The sequence below is a fragment of the Amphibalanus amphitrite genome, unplaced genomic scaffold (genome assembly GCF_019059575.1).
Source record: "Amphibalanus amphitrite isolate SeventyFive unplaced genomic scaffold, NRLGWU_Aamphi_draft 000675F_arrow, whole genome shotgun sequence".
Lineage (NCBI taxonomy): Eukaryota > Metazoa > Arthropoda > Thecostraca > Balanomorpha > Balanidae > Amphibalanus > Amphibalanus amphitrite.
The window spans coordinates 87,602-103,639 of record NW_024882169.1 but is presented as its reverse complement, the minus strand read 5'-3'; the positions used below and the strand labels follow the sequence as shown (position 1 = coordinate 103,639).

The window sequence follows — 16,038 nt, the reverse complement described above, 5'->3', positions numbered from 1 at the left end:
ACGTTTAGCAGGGCATTTTGTCACATTTATTACTTTTACTCGTGTAGAGGGATTTCATGTTTTGGCCGGTATGCAGGTTTTACGCTGTGACGATGGTGTCGTGTCAGTTTCCAAGTGTCGTCATAAGTAAACGTAAATAATTATTTGCTTCAATGCTAGGACGAGTACCAAACTCCTCGCCATGCCTGCTAAATGCACTCACTGCTCACCGTAGTTCATATTTATAGAACTTCAGCAATAAATGCAACACTATATTATTTTCGGCAACGCCTACGAATATCTCACAACCGTGAAATGGCACAGACTACGTGAGAGGTGTCAATGCTTTGGATCTGTAGCGAATGTCGTTTATGCGACATCGTTGGCAACGCCCGACTAGTTACTATTGCTCCCGATAGATGTCAGGAGTCGTCCGCCTGAAGCGGTAGACTGTACCGCCGGGCGCAAGCTGCTCATAGTGTGGTGGTTATGCTGTACCCGCAATACACAAGCGGCTGGTGATACCAAGCGCGGCATAAGACTCTTCGTCCATTTGACAATTAGATAATCCTTTCGACAAATTACGTAATTCTATGCTACGTTTCCTTACTACGGTGATAAGAACCCCATCGTACATGCCAATAAATAAGAATGACTGAGGAGAGCGCATTATATTTATGTATTGGTTCACCTGTTTCCCCAAATTTCAATCACACCTATGTCTAAAAACACATGCGAACTAAAACCGTGGTGATGTTGTTCGATTAACTGTTGAATGAAAACCCGTTTAACCTGTCCAACACAATAAATAGGTTATCTACTTCCTGGCATTTACCGGTAGCACTTTCAGAGGACCAGTCTATTGTTGGCACGCTATTAAAAATATTTCGACATACCGCAGTTGTACGGTCTATCTCTGCAAGGCCATGCACACTGATGCTCCGACACCGAAATCCACTATCATTACACAACCGCCGCGGCCTCGAAGGCTACTCTTCACCGGTCCAAGCGTCCGTAGCAACGCCGAAAGCGGCTGCCAGCGCCGGCGCCAGCGTGCTGCGGCCTGGCATCACCGAGGCATCGCCGCTAAAAATCGCCCAACACCTGAAAAATGGCCGGCTTAGATGGTATCGGAGCGGCAGGAACGGGCTCGCACTAGCGTCATAACTGGTCGGAGCACCTCTTACCTAGCCATACGTCATGTGACGTCGCGTTCGGCGAACGATTAACCGGGCGACGGTGCGGCCCGCGCTCGAAATCATGGCCTACAGTTGATGTCACGCGCGGAAGGAAATGGATCACCGTCTGCACATAAACGTGCCGAAATTCAGTGACGTACGGATGTGTAGTTGCACGAGGAGTTCCGCCATCGTATTTTGTGGTGTGGGAGTGCGAGCTGGGAAGAGGAAGGGAGAGATATATTTTAGAGATGTCACTGACTGACTGACACTGACAGATGGAATATAGCTAGCGATTAGTTGGGAATGTGATGACAGCAGCCACCCATCACGGTAAAAGACACTGGCAGGCGCTCTTTTCCAGACAATTCAGCAAATAGCTAGCCCATTACCACTCTCTATAAATGTCAAAAGGCCATTTAATTATGAAATATGCTCATTTTATCGTAGACTCATACCTTCACTCAAGGCCTTGTAGCATATTTACGCATATCAGGACAGCGCTTTCATGTCCTGTACCTGCAGCAGATCGTTTTGGTTATACCCATGCCGTGACAGTGTGTAAAACCCCTCGATACAATGTGGCGTGCAGCTGCAGATCTTGATAATAATACTTTGACCACGGTGAAGTTGTTTTGTGTGCACCAGGGAGTATTAAACACGTTTTGCCTTGTTTAGTCACTCTTCAGGAAACATTTTTCTTCGCTTACATATGTAACAAAATGGCGTTGTTTGCTGTTCACTGTGGCTTGTTGCCGTGAGTTGGCATCGAGCTGGTTTCTAAGGATGTTGTACCTACTACATATTGAACGCTTTAAAGAGAAGGCGAAACACCGCCTTCATTTGAAATGACTGTCCATTAAAATATACAGGCTGGGATAAGGCTGGGATAAAATACATAAATAGGCTGGGATGCACGAAATTTGCTTTCATTCACAGCATCAACAGGTCGGCATTCATCGAAGGCTGTCATCCTATTCATAATAATTTTGGTTTCTTTTTATCACATGCTCATTATCTCTCACCTTTCATCAAATAAAACTATTCAATTTGCAGCCGTCCTATCTCCTCTCAATAGCGCGGTCGTTTGGCTGCCGTTCTGTTTTGATTACGTAACTGACCGACCTTTCTTTAGCCGCTGTTACGTCGCTCCACCGTCGTGATCGTTCCACACGTCACCGGCTGTCCGTGCCAACCAACCGGTCTGAATGACACCCACGCCCGGCGGACGGCTGCGTCACCCGTTCCGCTCAGTTCGTCACTCCTTCCGGCACCGGCCTCACCACTGGCTGCTGTTGCATAACTGACGTAACAGGTGACGTCACCCAGGTGCTCCTACCTGGACGAATGAATGGCACGAGCGAGCTACGTCGGGGAGACCACTAGCCGGGTGTTTTGTGTCAATTCTAGGCCACTCTTTCGTGTCGTGTTGATCTCAAGAGGTGAAGCGGATGCACCGGAAGAGTCGGGCCCTAAAGACGTCGCACGGGGCTCGCGTACCTGGCTACGACGGGCTCCGACACAACCTGTTTACAAATTACCCGAGCAGCTGGCCAGTCGACCGGGGGCGGGCCGACGCGAGCGAGAGCCAATCGCAGCGCGCGACACAGCCGCTCGCGAGCGTCGGCCAACCACAGGGCTCGAGGTGATGTCAGTTCTATTTATAGAACAGCGTTATATGTATGCCTGCCTGGCTGGGTGATGGCCAGTCGGTGGCGAATATCTGTGATGTGAGGGCGCGTGTGCGGATCGGATACAGTCAGTGGAGGCACGTGGCTTTACCGAGAGGCCGGAAAGCCGAGGACGGTGGAGTCCCGCAGTGCAGGTGGCCCTGGGTAGGTATCACCGGCTGGGAACCGCTTGCTTGTTTAATACGGCTATGCGGCGGAGTGTGTCGAGCAGAGGTGAGCTACCGGGACGGGACTGCACCCTCTCTGTCTCCTGAACTCGGCTTGGCATGATGGAGCATTCTGACTTTGTCTGCTGCTTATCTCTCTCGCTCTGAACTTGCTTCTCTGAGTCTGGCTCCTAACTCTGTTCTTGGCTTCGAAATCTGTCCTTTCGCCATCGCACTTTGTAACAAGATATATGTCAATAATGTTGTCTGACAGTTGCCTTTATTGTACTAATGCATATCAGCACGCATGTTTCGGATGTGCAATAAAACCAGCATTGCGATTTCAGTCATGCAATTTATTTAGCTAATATTTCTGTTTCACATTAAACGGCATTCTCGTGTTTTTTTGCATGTCTGCTTTGCCGAAACAAGTGTAACATTTTCAGCATTGTTCTGTTGATCATTGTGCTATTAAAACATCCTCAAATGATGATGTTGTGTGCTTCTAAATATGCCTTGCGCCGTCTGTTGTAATATATGTCATTAGTAGATACCTGCAACGTCGCTGATGCCTACTTGCATTGTTTTGTTTTGTTATCAATCAAACCAATATTTTACATAGACACACGGCATTGTCGCCATTCCACACATTAGTTCTTGTTGATATGTCGTATAAATTAAGCAATGAACTTGTGCAATGCGCGTTTAACTCTATTGGCCATATTCGGGTGTGAGCGTTTTGATGCTTATTTGTCAGCGCTGTTCAGTTGGATGTTACAGCCAAAACGAATCAAATGTATTGAAAATATGATAATTGTTGCAAAGTCACTAAGAAGTATGCAAAGTACATAATTCCTGATATTATTTTTAAGTCAAAATCATGTCAGCGAAAGTAGCAATGTCTTTCTGGATGCTTTTCCAATGAACTGTTGACTTCGAATACAAAAGCTTTGAATAGGTACCTGCAGTTGTCAAAGTAGCTATAAAAACAGCAATAACAAAAACAATACTGTGCAATGCATGCAAACATTTAATTGCGCATGAATACCTATCTTGCCTGGTTACATAACCGTAGACACTAGACAGTCATTAGATAGTCATCGGTTAGGCTGTTTGGCTCTATTATCCTATTTATGAAGCTGGCCTTTACGCTTAGTGCGTTAGTGTGCTGCGCTGAGAAGTTCCCTGGCTTCTTCAGCTGTCAAGCTCGAGCTGCGTGTCTCCACGCCCTTCTGCGAGGCCCCTCGACTCTCTGGGTGGCCGGTCGGTCTTTGACGTCACTAGCGGCCTCCTGCAGCCGACTCGAATGACCTCGAGTCAGCCGCGCCAGGGGAGAGTCATGGGGCGGGGGGGGGGGAGGGGGGACGCTGCAGCGCCGCCAACTGATGGCCTCGACTCTGCACTCGGAGCGGGGGGAGTCATGAGGGGGTTCGGCAGCGCTGCAGCGACTCGGATGACCTCGACTCGGCGGCGCCGAGTCACGACTCGAGTCAACCGGTTGGCTGACGACACCGCGGAGTCGGACGGACGGGCGGACGGTGGAACAGGCCATTAAATTCGGCAGCAACTGCTGAAACAGCAACTGAGACCTTGTCTTCATCTGATGGCGATACATTCGACATTTGCAATGACATGCAATGTCGGCTGTTGATGTGGTCTTATGTTGCATTAGATGCGCTTTTTAATCTTTTTCACTTAAATTGACCCCAAGTCTCTTTTGTTTTCCATTTAGGATAAACTCATAGAAGCCTTAAATTGTCCTGGCGCCTGGTTTATCAGTCAGAGACTGTCTGGCCATTATGCTTACTGCCCAAACTGCGCTGGCTGTGTCGGTTATGCACCCACTAGCGGCCGTTATTAGTCCTTTTCAGTTGACAGACGGTGGCGCGGTTATTGAATCAGTCTGCAGTGGTCAGGGTCGCTCGTAGACGGGCCATCAACAGCCTCCGTCCATCTCACAGCACCAGGCAGCGCGCTCTCGGCCCCGGGTGTGTGTCGGGAGAGCTGTAATTGACTGGGGATCGGCCTCTCGGCGCCAATAGGTGCGTGGGTCGACGCTCCGAGGTTCCGGTCGTTGAGAGCGCGTGGGTTCCGCCCCCGCTCCGAACGTGCCGTTTTGATTGATGCTTGCGCTTCCCGCGGTGGCCGCCTTATAAGGAGTGTCGGCGCCTGGGGAGGGCCGGGCCGCGCCGCGGGGCCGCTGCAGCCGCCCCCGGCCGGACCGCCGCGCCTGGCTCGTGTCAGTGGCAGTGCGGCCGGCCGCGCCGCAGATACCGGTACTATTATGTGTGCCGGCGGGCCGCAGATGTACCGGCCACTGGGGACCCCGCGGTGCGTGTCAGCGTGCGTCCAGTCGGCACTCCGCCCCCGCGCACCGCGGCAGGAGAGCAAAACCTCCGGCAGAGGCGCCCCGGCAAAAACAAACCATTTGTATCCATCGCTGCGACTGAGACGGCGATGGCACGGACAAATGCGCCACAATCGTGTCGCCGGCGCCGGTTTGCGATCGTTGTCGCGCGCAGCTGATGACAAACGAGCACTTTGGCAGCAGCGGAGCTCGCTGGCGGTCGGGTCGCTGCCAAACAGGCGTCTGTTGTGCGCGAGCGGTCGGAGGAGCTGCAGGTGGTAGGATGGGGTACGGTGGCTGTCACCCAAGACAGTGGCTGTAACAGGCTACCACTCGGGACAGCAACTGTCATTGGTGACAGCACATATCCGTTGGAGGTGACAGAAGTGTCTCTTACGAACAGCACGTGACAGTAGTCTTCTGTCTCCCCGGAAAATACCGTCTCTGTCGTCAGAGAGTATCCGGAGAGCGTTTACTACTTTCACCATGTGCGGACTGTTTTATTCGTCCCTCTAAAACCAGCCTGGGTCGTAACTGTCGCTGTTAGGCCACTTCTGTTTATTTAAACAAGCTCCGTTTCCCTCTTACGGTAATGACATGCAAGCAGCACTGTCTCACTGTCTCTGTGACGCAGTATGAAGCCATATAAGGCCGTGTGGCCACATGACCCTACTGTCAAACCCCGCAGCTCGAACGACCGACTGAGGCGCATGCTCCGTTTGTTGCAGATGTCCTGCGCTGGCGCGTGAGATGTTCGTTCACACGCCCGACTCGCCCACACTCCACGACGACAATGGGTGAGTGTTGCATCGACATCGACACACTTCCAACGCTGGTGTGTGCCCGTTCCGCCCCCGTTCGCCCTCCCTTCAACAACACCGGCCATGTCCAGTTCCACCGGTCATGGGCCGCCCACGCCCGGCGCCATTTTGTTTTCCCCGTCGTGCCCGATATCTATGCTACCGACGGCGCTCGTCCGGTCGGCTCAGGATGCAGAACGAGCGGAACGGAACGGAACGGTCCCTCCCAACTGCCGAGTTACGCCGGATGAATGTTTACGCTGTTATCAGAGTGAGCAGCGTTACACGTCTATGGAAAACAGGGTAAACCAATCAGAGGAGTTGTGACCTCAGTGGTTAACCGCATCATCGGCTAATCCGCAAACTGGCTAACTTTCAAAATGGCCGACATGGGCACTGAACCATTGTATAACCTGCCGATTGAGCTAGAGCTCAGAACACTGTCGGCAGTGTGCCGTCCCACGGCTCCGTCTGCCGTTCTGTCTAAAAGTGGCCGTGAGGGCGGCTGCTCCCCATCCTCTCTCTCTCTCTCTCTCTCTCTCTCTCTCTCTCTCTCCCATCTCTCCCTCTCCCTTTTCTCTCCGCTCTGCCGGCGCAGAGACGCGCTAATGAGTGCCGCTCCCTGAGTGCCAGCTAATGAGTGCCGCTCCTTGAGTGCCGGCCGGCGGCAGTGTTCGGCCCAGATGGGCTCGGGCCCGTGCAGCGGCCATAGCTCACCAAGCGTTCTGCAACCGAGAGCCGCCGGGCGCACCGCGGCCGGTCCTCCTCAAAGACAGCCGAGATCTCCCCTCGCCTTAACTCCCTCTCTCTTCCTGTCTCCTCCCTATCTCCCCTACCATTCCCTCGGACAAGCGGTACCTATACAAAAGGAGCTGTGCCGCCATGCTAAACAAAGATGTGCCGATACCTACTCAAATTATTCATGCGCTGAAAAATGACCTGCCCATATCGGTTGATCTGTTGAACGGTCCAGCGCCGGCAATAAGGATGTGTTCGGCAGACGTCGTGACGTCACGGAGGGGTTCTGGCGGAATGTTCTGCCGTCGAGTGGCTGAAACAGGTGCAGGGCGGGGTTGTTGGCGGCGGGGCTGACACAAAAGCGGAAACACCAGGCTGGGTGACAGACGGTCGCTATTTTAAAGGGACTATCCCACCTTCTAAAATGTTGTTAAAATTAGTTAAATAGTGCCCGACTTTATAGATTGAATGACCAGGAACACGGTTCTGGCATTTATTTTTCATTAAACATCTTAGGCTTCCCATATTCCAAACACAAACTTTCAAATATGTGACGTCACAGCCCAAAATTATATCCTTCCCCAGGCCACATTACTGTCATAAAGCTGATTCTTTTTACTCTGTAGGCACCACAACAAAGTTCAGACCAAGTTTTAAGCGATTTTTCAACGAACAAACCCATTTAAATCAGAATGACTAGACGAGGTGACGTCACACTAACGGTCGCTCCATGTTGAAGATAGGGCCTTGTACAAGGCCCATTTTCAAAAGAAGGGAACGAATTTCTTCAACACCAAGAGGCCGCGGGGGTTGCAACCTAGATAGATAGTGGTTTCTGAACCTCGCCGCAAACTTGGCTATCTCAACTCAAACCCCATGTTAAAGGTGGGATAGTCCCTTTAAAGTTATGATGTGACAGTAAATTAGTGCCGTGACGTTAAGGTCATGGCTTAAGTCGGTCATGCTTTAAGAATTAATGCCAGACAGTAGACGTGTACGGCAAGCACTGTGCATGACCGGAAGTCAGCATTGTTTTACCTAACAGGGCTGACCTTTTCGTTTCACATGTCTCCGCTATCAGTGCGGCTTTTCGCCGGCGCGACTTTTACCAGAGCTGCACGGTAGCTTTGAAGGTCGTGAGACAACAGCCCACTTATTTCCAGCGGTGGTGTCTGTTTTACAAAGAACCCGCACTATTTTACGGAATAATGTTTATCTAGTGCCAACAGTAGCTTGCAGCGCTTGCCTTATTTCCCGTACCGTATCTGTTTCGTCGAGATTTACCCCCTGCCGGCTGCAATCCGATCTGCCTCTGATCTCAAAGCCTGCGTGGTCTTCGCTGACCGGGTAACTCTTCGTTTCAGCGCCACGCCATTGGAGCTCGGTGGGGAGGGCAAGACGCTGCACACTCCCGAGCTGCTCAACTCTCTGATGACGCTGGCGCCGCCGTCGTTCCCGTCCTCGTACTCGCAGTACCAGGAGGCGGCGAGCGGCGAGCCCGGAGCGACCCCCTCCCTCCAGCAAACCACCTCTTCGCTCATCAAGGAGGGTCTCAAGGTGTCCATCAGGTCTCGGCGAGCCTCCACCGGCCAGGCACTCTTCACTGAGGAGAGGAGAGAAATCAAAACTGAGGTGAGGAGAGGAGAGAGAGAGTGAGTGAGTGAGTGAGTGAGTGAGTGAGTGAGTGAGTGAGTGAGTGAGTGAGAGAGAGAGAGAGAGAGAGAGAGAGAGAGAGGGAGAGAGATAGAAAGACCGAGAGAGAGAGAGAGAGAGAGAGAGAGAGAGAGAGAGAGAGAGAGAGAGAGAGAGAGAGAGAGAGAGAGAGAGAGAGAGAGAGAGAGAGAGAGAGAGAGAGAGAGAGAGAGAGAGAGAGAGAGAGAGAGGAGGCAGGGAGGGGCGTTTGGTGGACGTTTGTTGATCTGGTAGCACCTGTAGCAGAGGTGTGATATACGATCTAGTTATTTGAGCTGAAATCCGATTTGTGTATGAGAACAGCACGACGGGGGTGTTGGGCGTGCACGGCTCGAGACCCGCCCACCTGTCGCTAAGGACGGGTCAGCTGTTCACTACGGCGGTGACGTAGTCGGTAGTATGACGCGTCGTCGGGAGTAGGTTCCCACCTGTCCGCTGCCCTCTGCCGCTCTTCCGTCGCCCACGCTCGCCTCATCCGCGGCGTCACAGTCGGAAGCTGCGTCACCGCCGCCCGCTGAGAGCTCCCATTGGTCGCGGCCGCGCCGCGGTGAGGTCACCCGCACATATGACGTCGCCCTCGGACCACTGAGCGCGCGGCCGGCGCGGAAGAGGCCCGCCACCGGCGACCGGCCAAACAGGATACGTGACGTCAGCGGCGGCTGACATCACCGGCAGCCAGTGGCGGCGCGTGTAACAGCCGGGAGACCGTACGTCACACTGTGTACTCAGCTGCGGCGCCCCGGGCCGATAGCGGCCAGCCGCCAATGACTGCAGGACACGATGATGTCATGGGCGGCCAATAGCCGCCTGTTGCCGGGCCGAGCGGCACGTGACTGGCTCTACAGACGCGCCGCGCGCCTCCGATGAATGGGAACAGCGCCCTTGGCGGGGGAGGGGCGGCGGGGAGGAGGCCGCCGGGTCGCACGCCCCCGCCCGGAGGACAGACGCCCGCCTGTCTCGCTGCTCAGACAGCTCGGTGGGGACGCCGGATGCGCTGTGAACTCGCCGCCGCGGAAGTTGCGGTCGGGCCGTCCGCCGGCGCCGTTACGGACCTGATAGAGCCGTGTACGGAGGCACTTGAAGCGGCCACAATGGGGCCTGTTTTAGCCGCCGACAATGTTTACTCTCGGCGGCGTCTGGCGGGTGTGGTCGGTGTCATCAGAAAATGTCCTCCGGCCCCGTGTCGGACGGTCCTCTGAGCCCCCCTCCCCCCTCTGTAGGACCTCCCCGTGCCCCGTGGGTGCCGCCAGACCACTACTGAGGGCCTCTGACTACCCGTAAACACATTACACACTGCGGTGCTGAGCACTCCTTGTAAGGAAATGTCGGCACAGTGTGTGTTGTGGCTGAGCGTAAAACAGCGATAGCACTGTGGGCCGACATTTCCGATTATGTTTCCGTTGTCGGACCGTGACGGGAGCCCGTGATTCCCGTGTTGTTCCGTGGCGTGCAGCACAGCACGCTCACACTAGAACATGTGCAATAAATAGACATAGGTATCTGACGTAGTGACGTACCCACGTCTTTCACGTCACTGATAGATAGTTCAGTTGCCGTTTACTGACGTCTCTGAGTTACCGATGTATCTGGCGCCTGCTGACGTCTCTGACGTTACTGATGTCTCTTACGTAACTGACGTCCCTCTCTGTCCTGTTTCAGCTGACGTCGGTCGACGAGGCGCGTCGCCAGCGGCGTCGGGAGCGGAACAAGGTGGCCGCCACAAAGTGTCGAAACAAGAAGAAGATCGAGACACAGCACCTGATTGTGGTGAGTCTCGGGGAATCAGCACCGAAGGATGGTGGTTGTCCGTGGGCAGGGTGTCTGGCGGCTTGTTGTCAGGTGTTGTTTCCTCCGTAGCGAGAGGCTCAGAAACCCAGGCAAAAACAATCGCCCAAGGTTCAAGGCCGCAGACGCGTGCTGCCGAATTGGCCGTGCTGTTACATCTCACACCTGGCGTGTTTTATCCTTTCATCGCTCTCTCGAGTCACGTGCCACCTCCCGTTGCCAATCCGCCCACCCGCGTACCCTACCGGTCACTCCACTATCACCCCTGCCCCTCCCCGCCCCCCAGACCGCATGGGAAGCCAGCCGTTCCAACGGACGTCCTCCCGCCCCTCCCCGGCCGGCAGTCGCCCCCTGTCTGCGTCACTATGACGTAGGGACCGCAGACCGCTGCTCTGCCCCCTCCCCCTCCCCCGACCCACCGAACAGGTTGCCGGACGGGTGCAGCGGCCCACGCGTGGCCTTGGCCGATGACGTGATCTGGAACACTAGTGACATCTGGTGGATAGGAGTAGGGACACCTGGCGGCTGATAGGCGAAACTATAGTTTGTAAATTAAGCGTCTGGGTGCGCCCTGGTTCAACCGATTCGGCATCAGCTCATTCTGGGAATGCACTATGGAGCATGAGATGTACATTTAGGGTTCGTTAATTGTAGATAAGATGTTGTTTCGTGGCTGTCGTTGCGAGAAAGGTGTTAGTACGCCGGTCCCACGAAGTGCCTGATAAGCTGTTTGCACTCACTCGAGTGTGTGACTTGCTAGAGCCATGAGTTGAAGTTTGTACCCCAGCCATTATCATTATCAAGAACCATACCGAGAAGACACGTATGCCACGTGACTGGTATACTGTCGGATGAAGCCTCTTTTAGTGCGACCTCCACGTCATTGTCACCTTCATAGGCTCCAAGCCGCGGTAGACCAATGAAGGTCCCTCCCCTTCGTCCCCTTTTATTGTTTCCCCGCCCTCCCATACGAGCCCTACGGCCGTTCCCTCCCTCCCTCTGATCGTTTCCTCCTCTCCCTCCCATACCAGCCCTCAGACTTTTCCCTCCTCTCCCTCTCGTGTCAGCCCTCTAACAATGCCCTCCCCTCTGTCTCCACAGGACTCGGAGCGCCAGGTGAATCAGCACAACTCGCTCCGGCTAGAGATCATCCAGCTGCTGCAGGAGCGCAGTCAGCTGGTCTCGGCGCTCTCCTCCCACCTGCCCTGCTGCACGAGCGCCTGCGCCGACAGCACGGCCGCGGCCCTGTCGCGGTGTAACCATACCCCTCCGCCGGAGGTGCCGCGGCCGCTCTCTCCGCTCACTCCTCTCACCTCTCCCGACTCGGAGAGGAGGCCGTCCGGCAGCAGCACGTGCAGCTGGAGCAGCGTCGGCGAGATGGCGCTCGAGTCGGCGGCGTGCGCGCTGCCGTTCGGCGGCGGTGGTGGATTTCCGTGCGGCGGCTCGGTGATGGCTAACCCGGCCATGACGCCGTCGCCAACCGCCTCGGTATCGCCCGGGTACTGCGCCGGCGCCGGCGGTCGGCCCGCCAGCACCTCAGGGTACGGGCTCTACAGTCCGCCCGGCAGCGGCGCGTCCATGATGCTCTCTCCGCCGGCGTGCGCCGCGATGGTGGCGCCACACAGCGGCCAGGGGGCGCTGCTGTCACCGGCCGGCCAGCACCAGCCCGTGAAGATGAACATGGGCAGTCCTACGGGCGCTGGTTGCGCAATGTATGGAGGCCAGGGTGGCTACATGCCGCCCCCGGTAAGCCAGCCGGACGGCTATGGGTACTACAACTGTGGACCGGTAGCCCCGGCGCCTGCCCAGACACCGTACCCGGCCGGCTACGGCCCCAGCTACGGCCAAAATTATGCCGGCTACGGCCGCATGTGCTAGCGCACGGACGACGCTCGAGCCGCCGGTCGGCCGATCCTGATCGCAGTGCGAACCCGGCTAGCGCCGCGCCGCCCGGGCCTGAAATAGTGTGTGCCTTACGCGATACTGTGTGCCTCACGAGCGTAGATCGCTCCCGTGGTGATATGACGTCACCAACGTGTGGTGACTCATGACGTCACTACCTCGTGGTGATGTGTGATGTCACCACGCCCACTGGCTGTGATTTCTGTGGCTTCCAATGGGTGCGGGCCCGCTGGGGCAGGCTGGGCAGCCGGCTGCCCCGCGCCTGTCAAACGCAGCTTGTTGCCAGCGATGTGATCCTGGCACCGCAGGCCTCGGCGCAAAGTCTGACTAGTTCAGATCCTCTGACCGAGCCTGCGCGCGTTACTGAGAGTTGCTGTTTTGGGAGGGTTTGTTAGGGTCCACCGGCTCCACGGATCTGCGAACTCCGGGAGCTCGGTGGCAATCTGAACGCTTAGAGCTGTTGACATTGAGCCGCTTCCTCAAATGTGCGGTGCCGGTGCTTTCATGCTACCGCCGCCGTCGGCGCGGGCCTGGGCGACCTCCCGCAGGCAGCGAGCCTCGGCCGCCGCCGGTGCCTCGCTTCTCACGGGTGGTCGGGGTCCCGCCCGGCTCTGACTTCTGCTTACAGCTTCGTACGCACGGGCTACCTAGCAGGGGATGTTTGCTCGCGTAAGCACTAAGTGCTGTCAGTCTCTGGCGGATGGCTGACATTGTTAATACATATGTGAGAGATCGCTGTCTGGCTGTGTATCGTTTATTTGGGTACATCAAAGCCGGAGAGGGCGGACCAACGGCCTGTGGTCTCCACTGAAGTAGTGTGTGACGCGTAACGGGTGACGGGGTGACGCCGTCTGCGCCCATCCTGGGTGCGCGGGTCAGCGGAGTGCGGGTGGGGTCTACAGTACACTAACACCGAAACAGAGGGAAAACACCGATACAAAAAGAAATAAGACATCGCGGTGGCAACGCGTCTTCGAAACGCACAGGAGATAATATCTGTCCTGTTCAGTTCAATATGATTATCCTATTCTAAATCGGCACAAAAGTCGGCCATCCAAGATGAATAGAACGGCCGGGGCCAGGTGGGCCGTCCCATCTAAAATGGAGCTTATGGACTATCACTAAAACAGTCACCTAGTCAAATGTATCGGAGACTCGCATTCGAGCAATGCAGCAGCTGCCTAAAATCACATTTCCGTTCGAGCTAGCCTCTTCACGCTACTGCAGCACAACCAGCACATTACAACACAATATCCAGCACATTACAGCACACTATCCAGCACATTACAGTACACTATCCAATATCCATGCATTATCACCACGGTTTGTTCCACATAGCCTACCATTCAGCACAGCACATTTCACAACATATCTGCTATCCCTCCTCACAAGGGCAATTAGCACATCCAAACGCACGTTAGCATCACTCGTGTTATTAATGGCTTGTCATTTCCAGCAACCTTTACTACTAGCTACCTTAGTGTGCTACTTGATGGAGCATCGCCGAAAGTATAACCTACACGATTGAGCATTCATTTCCAGGGCTTATTGAGAACGGGGACAAATTGCTAAATCCTTGCCTAATATATATATTGCTAAAATACCAATTTTACCTTTACCAAAACCGTAATAATCTGCGTCTAGTGATAATGCATGCCGATCTGATGAATCGAATATAAGTTCTGCAAACCGAAGTAAAAGTTCATGTAGCCTACCGAAACGCGATGAAAGGTCACACACCGGGGTAAAACAGCATGCACTGGCTACCTAATCCTATCTTTATCTAGCGACATGCCTCGTGGATACAATATTTAAGATACACATGCAGGACCCGGCCCAAACAGTCGCTGTGTTATCTTGTGACGGCTGGCAGACGGCAGCCGCGGCAGCACGGTCCGGTGACTATTTCAAACAGCTCTGACCGCCTCTGTACGCTGCAGCGGCCGCCGGCACGGATCGTGTCCAGAGTGGATCCGGGGTTGGTGTTTATTTGGTGGTAGTAAGACGTAGCAGGCCTCTGGCGGCGCTCCTGCGAGTGTGACGCGTCTCCGTACGCCAAGGGAGCTGCTTCACGCTGCCGGTGACGCCGCCACCGCCGCCGCGCCGGTCGGCACACCGGCTCCCTCTACAGGTGCGTCACTTTGGGTAGCTGACGACGGAAGCGGCGGGTCACCAGAGCGTCCCGCAGGTCAGAGGGCAGCTGGGCCCTCAGCCAGCGGCCGAGCCGGGCGCCGACGCCCTCGGTCACTTGGTAGGCCCGCAGGGGGCGCCGGGTCAGCAGGGCGTCCTCGAAGGCGGCGCACACGGTCTTGGGGAGCGGCTGGGGCGGCGCCGCGGAGCGCAGCGTCAGTCCGCGGCTGGCCACCGCGTCCTGGTAGGCGGAGAACCTGTCCACCTCGGCAGCGTCCGGCAGGGCGGCCCGCATGGCGGCCACCTCCCTGGAACAGACGGACACAACGGTCAGAGAGGGTGCAACGGGATACTGCGGTCAGCGAGGGTGTTACGGACACACCGGTCAGGGAGGAGATGGTACGGAGCACTGAACACTGAACAGGGAGGGCACAAATACAGACCGAAACACTGGACCGTGAGTACGATGAACGGCGCGGGGCAGGGCACGGGGCATCGCATGGGAAGACAATAACGGCACTGAACATCGGTATGAGAGGGCGGCAGCACAGAATACTTGCCAGGAACGGTGGACACGGACAAACCGTATATTGAATAGGCAGCCCACGGTACCATGAAGTACAATATGCACCTACACCGGCCCTGACGGCGCGGAGGTAAGGGAGGACCATAGCTAATGGGAAGTGTGACATTTCACTGGTGAATGGTGAGGTTTTCACACACTACCACTAGCAGTCTGTCGTCGACTTCGCGTAGCAGGTCATTAGCTGGCGTTTAACATTAATATTGCGCTGTCATGAGCTCGTGTCTGATTTCGTGGGAATAAAGGAAACGGTAGTCGGTAGGGAAGTGGGGCAATACTACCAAAGTGTGCTGGTGATTTGGTCGAATATCATCGGACTCAGCTGAGATGGCAGGTTATCCTTGTCCAGATGTAATCTTAGAGTTTCTGATGAAGGATGGTTTGACAACAAGCATCGGCGACCCCATCGGCCGAAACGTTTGAACATTGAGACAGACTACTACAACTTCAAGTTCATCAGCGAAAAGTGCCGCACCCTGTTCTTTAACGGTTCATCGACCCCGTCTGTCACGAAGTAGACATGCAGGCGGCTGGACGGGGTATCATCAGCAGCAGGCGTGTCACCGCGACCCGCAGGACGGTCGAGGGTGTCCCTGCGGCGCTCGTGTTTTGAATGGAGTGCAGCCGGGGCGCGCCGCCGGGCCCGTTTGTTTGGAGAGGCCCCGTGACTCACTGAGGCCCCTTGTGCCGCCGCAGACGTGAGCAATGATCAACACCGTGCACCATGTGTGCTGCGTGATGCAACTGACCCGGCCGCTCCCACTGTGACCTGCGCCTGGGACGCAGACGCCTGAGACTCAATGCACCGGGGACCTGTGCTATCCGCAGGACGAGCTGCTGTGTTACAGACGGCTGCGGAATTTGGCCACCCAGAAGGTATGTGATTCATGAGTGCAACTGTGTGCTGCAGTCGGGTTGTATCACGCATGAAACGTAATACGTGTTGTCAAACACAGGGTGCGGTATAGGTGTCATTTAGGTCGAAGTTCTAAAAAGTATCACGAACTAAAGTGCGATGTGAAACCCACGACTACCGCTGTTATACGAGCATGAGTTACGTACTCCTT

The 16,038-nt window shown here is 55.2% G+C and overlaps 2 protein-coding genes across 4 annotated transcripts in view; one reads left to right on the top strand and one right to left on the bottom strand.

Moving 5' to 3' along the window:
- The first annotated feature begins 2,848 nt into the window (after positions 1-2,848).
- On the top strand, positions 2,849-12,996 carry LOC122364409 (proto-oncogene c-Fos-like). 3 transcript variants are annotated; one of them, XM_043334736.1, is made up of 5 exons: positions 2,849-3,061; positions 6,070-6,138; positions 8,244-8,511; positions 10,231-10,338; positions 11,458-12,996. In XM_043334736.1, the coding sequence occupies exons 2-5, from the start codon at positions 6,092-6,094 to the stop codon at positions 12,232-12,234; spliced, it is 1,200 nt and encodes a 399-aa protein (XP_043190671.1). In that variant the 5' UTR covers positions 2,849-3,061; positions 6,070-6,091; the 3' UTR covers positions 12,235-12,996. The 3 variants fall into 3 exon arrangements, with proteins under 3 accessions (XP_043190671.1, XP_043190670.1, XP_043190672.1); XM_043334735.1 differs by having other exon boundaries at positions 2,850-2,992; XM_043334737.1 differs by lacking the exon at positions 6,070-6,138 and having other exon boundaries at positions 2,864-2,992.
- The window catches only part of LOC122364410 (D-beta-hydroxybutyrate dehydrogenase, mitochondrial-like), a 30,986-nt gene continuing 27,944 nt past the window's right edge, over positions 12,997-16,038 (bottom strand). The window contains exon 4 of the mRNA XM_043334738.1: positions 12,997-14,696. Within this exon, the coding sequence (XP_043190673.1) occupies positions 14,384-14,696 (313 nt within the window). The 3' untranslated portion in view covers positions 12,997-14,383. The remainder of the gene's footprint in view (positions 14,697-16,038) is intronic.

Coding starts and splice junctions, on each gene's coding strand:
- LOC122364409 (XM_043334736.1), top strand. CDS start 6,092: ATGTTCGTTCACACGCCCGACTCGCCCACACTCCACGACGACAATGG. Junction 8,512..10,230: donor GGAGAGAAATCAAAACTGAG/GTGAGGAGAGGA, acceptor GTCCTGTTTCAG/CTGACGTCGGTCGACGAGGC. Junction 10,339..11,457: donor AGACACAGCACCTGATTGTG/GTGAGTCTCGGG, acceptor CTGTCTCCACAG/GACTCGGAGCGCCAGGTGAA.